This window comes from Lottia gigantea (assembly GCF_000327385.1).
Source record: "Lottia gigantea unplaced genomic scaffold LOTGIsca_7, whole genome shotgun sequence".
NCBI lineage: Eukaryota > Metazoa > Mollusca > Gastropoda > Lottiidae > Lottia > Lottia gigantea.
In genome coordinates, this window is record NW_008710370.1 from 2,526,024 (window position 1) to 2,529,554 (window position 3,531).

The window sequence follows — 3,531 nt, forward strand, 5'->3', positions numbered from 1 at the left end:
ACACAAGGTTTCGTAGACATAATAAAAAATTTAACGCTAAAAAAGTTCTTCAGTTTATCAATGGTACAAAAAATGTAGAAACTAAAGAATATGAAAGTAACGACGAAAACAACAAGCTTCACCACTTATATGAAATTAAAACGAGTGGAAAATACATAGATAGGTTTAGAATGTTAATCATACAAGATAAAGAAGAAGATGAATTTATATTGAGTGATTTTGATATGTTATTGGAAACGGAAACTCCACCATCAATGAATATTATTAGAAATCCAGAACCACAAAAAGAAACAAACACTTATGAGTTTTTACGAGCAACAGACTTTGAATACGTAAAACTATATTTTGTTGATAATGGTAAATTTATCTCAATTGATATTCATAAAATCAACAAAAACAAATTTTTTTAATAAGAGATGATGCATATGTTAATATAATAATCTATAATGAAAAACCAAAATTTTCAGTTCATCTGAATAAGATTAATGATTCGAAAGAACAAATATCGTTAGTAACTGTAAAAGTTTTTATTGAAGATAGTAAACACATAGCAGCTTTATCAGAAGTTCACTTAATTTAATTACCTAAAAATGGAACTCGAAAGTAGACAAAACTACATGATAGAAAAACAAAATGAACTAAAAGAAAAACTAAAACAATTCAACAAATGTAGAAAAACATGGAGTAGAATAGTAGTATATGTGTTTTCTGATATAGCGCATCCAGTTTGATCCGGTTTTTGAGATGGCAGGTATATGTCTTTTCGGATATGACGCATTTCACTTCTGCGCATGCGCAGCGTTTTCAATGTGTCATATCCGAAAAGACACAACTGTTAAAATGTATTATAACAGACTCCCCAAACTGCTAAAAATGTATTATAACAGAATTCCCCAAACTGTTAAAATTTATTATAACAGACTCCCCCCAAACTGTTAAAAATGTATTATAACAGACTCCTCAAACTGTATTATAACAGACTCCATATAAATTACCCAAACCACAGACAAGAATCACTATAATAATACAGTATAAAATAACCGCATTAAAAAAAAGATAAAAATGTCTTTAATTTTAAAACACGAACAAAGGAGACGGTTTCTTCTCTGCGCTAACATCTCTCATCCCCAAAGTGGCCAATTTTGTCTCAAACAACAAATCCCTCATTTCCTCAGAAGCGTAAGCTCTTGGATCTGTGGCAAAAGCAGGAGTAAATATAAGCGATGCAGTGAAAAAATCTGACGAACTTAAAGAACTGCAGCTAATAAGATAACTAAGAAACAAGAGACTAGAACGACAAGTCCTAGAAAAACAAGGAAAAGGGTTTAAAATCATTGGATAAAAATGGCAAGCAAAAATTACAGATTGGATCCAGTCTTTCAATTGTATGATCCGATTCAATATTCGTTCAACAAGAAGAAAGAGGATTACGTAATCATCTCACCATCGGTAGGGACAAAGACCCAAATAAACGACGGAGGAAGAGTTACCTTTGAAATTAATTCGTTGTCCAATTGGTTGCTGCTTTCCGATGCCCATTTCCGATGCGATTTCAAAATCAAGGACACCACTCAGAATCGAATTCCACAAACCAACACGACTTTAGAAAACAACTTCTTTCCGTCTTTATTCAGCCAAATGGTTTTGGAAGCTGGTTCAAATCCGATAGAGACCATAAAACACCCCGGCGAGTTTGACACAATGTTGAAAACGGTTCTGTATCCCAAAAACTACGATTCAGTTTCGGGATGGATTCCCAATGTCGGTGACGGAGAAGTTTTAAAAGAACCGGTCAGAACTGTAGCAAATGACGCAGACCTTGCTAGGATAAGGGTAGTTGCTAGAAACACACTGGAAAGAGTGACTCGCGGAGTAAATCACGGATTTGAAAAACGAGCGCTTCAATACAACAATGTTGTCGAGAACAACAGATGGGGTAATTACGTTAATTGGAAGTTGTATCCTTTATTTGGTCTCTTAGAACACAGAAAGGTTTCCATAGGTTTACCGAATAAAATTCATTTGCAAAGAGAAATCAACGACAACAAGATATTCTTTGGTGAAAACAACTCTGACGCAAAATTGGAAATAACGAATATCCAACTTTACATACCGGTAATCACTCCTTCCGTAGAAGTGGAAACGAGAATATTCAACTCTTTAACCAAAGACATCGAAATTGCTTTTCTTCGTCGTAACACGGTAGGTAGCATGACTTTAACGGGAGAATCCACCATGTGGCCAATCACCAACACTGTCAAACCAGCGAGATATCTAATGGTCAGTTTCAAAAACTTGCCAGGCTCTCAGACAAACAACAACAACATTTTCAGAGTGGCATTGAACCATACTCAAGATCCCATCATTCGCAAAGTTCAAGTCAGATTGAACAACGATAATTATCCCAATCAACCTTTGATTTGATTGATCCTTCCAAAAAAGATTACAACGAATTGTACAGAAACTATAAAAACATGTGCGAATTGTTTGGAAATACGCCTCAGTTTGAATACACAGATTTTTCACTCAATCATCCAATCTTTTGTTTCGATCTGTCAGCTCATCAAGAAGATCTTTTCAAAACAGGAGTGAACATAAATATTCACATCGATAAAACACAAGGAGATGTGACTGGCTACTGTTTATTGCTGGAAGAAGCAAAACATTTGATTAAAATATCAGATAGAAGAATGATAAGAATTGAATAAAAAAAGACCCTTTAAAAATGAAACCAGAAACTTTAGTCAAGAAAATAATAGAAGCTATAGAAACAGCTTCACCAACTACAATAACTTATAATGGTAAAAAAATCAGCATAACTAAAAAACTTATTGATAAATACAAATATTGTAAAGTCAGAGACGATATAGACTTGGAAAGAATTGATGAGAATTTAACTAAAAAAGGTGGATTTTTACCTTTCTTACCTTTAATCTTTGCTGGTTTAGCTGCAGCTGTTGCAACTGCTGGTGGAGCTGCTGGGATAGCCAAAGCTGTCAACGATAAGAAAGCTGAAGCCGCTGCAAACGCCGAAGCACGTAGACACAATTTGGCAATGGAAAGAGAAGCACGAGGAGGTTCTGGAGTAGGAGATACATTAGGGACGGTTAAAGAATTCGGACAAAGATTTGGCGAAGAAAACCGTTAAAGAGGGATTAAGCAAATTAATAGATAAAATCGACACTGGAGAAATGAGGGTCAAACACAAAGGCAACGCCATATTTTTTAAAAACATACGTTCGGGCGACAAGAATTCCTCACCAAAGGAAGACATCACAACTGTCACTGCATATACCAATCCCAATCTTTTTATGGGATGGATTCTTATGTTCATTAGAAAAAATGCAAATTGTTTTTTATTATTTGAATTAAACGATAAAGATTTATCTCAAATCATTCAGTCTATAAATCACGGAATGGATAGAGATACATTTTAAAAGGTTTGTAAAGCTCAAAGGAGAAACCCAGATGATCATGGATATGTATTTCTAAATACTAGAAAACCTGCGGGTGANAGAGCTATGATCGATA

The 3,531-nt window shown here is 34.5% G+C and overlaps 1 protein-coding gene across 1 annotated transcript; it reads left to right on the forward strand.

Annotated features, from left to right (window-relative positions):
* Positions 1 to 2,725: 2,725 nt before the first annotated feature.
* Positions 2,726 to 3,148, forward strand: LOTGIDRAFT_155032 (hypothetical protein; the record flags this gene model as incomplete). Its single annotated transcript, XM_009065542.1, has 1 exon — positions 2,726 to 3,148. One exon carries the CDS (start codon positions 2,726 to 2,728, stop codon positions 3,146 to 3,148), a length of 423 nt encoding a protein of 140 aa, XP_009063790.1.
* Between the last annotated feature and the right edge of the window lie 383 nt (positions 3,149 to 3,531).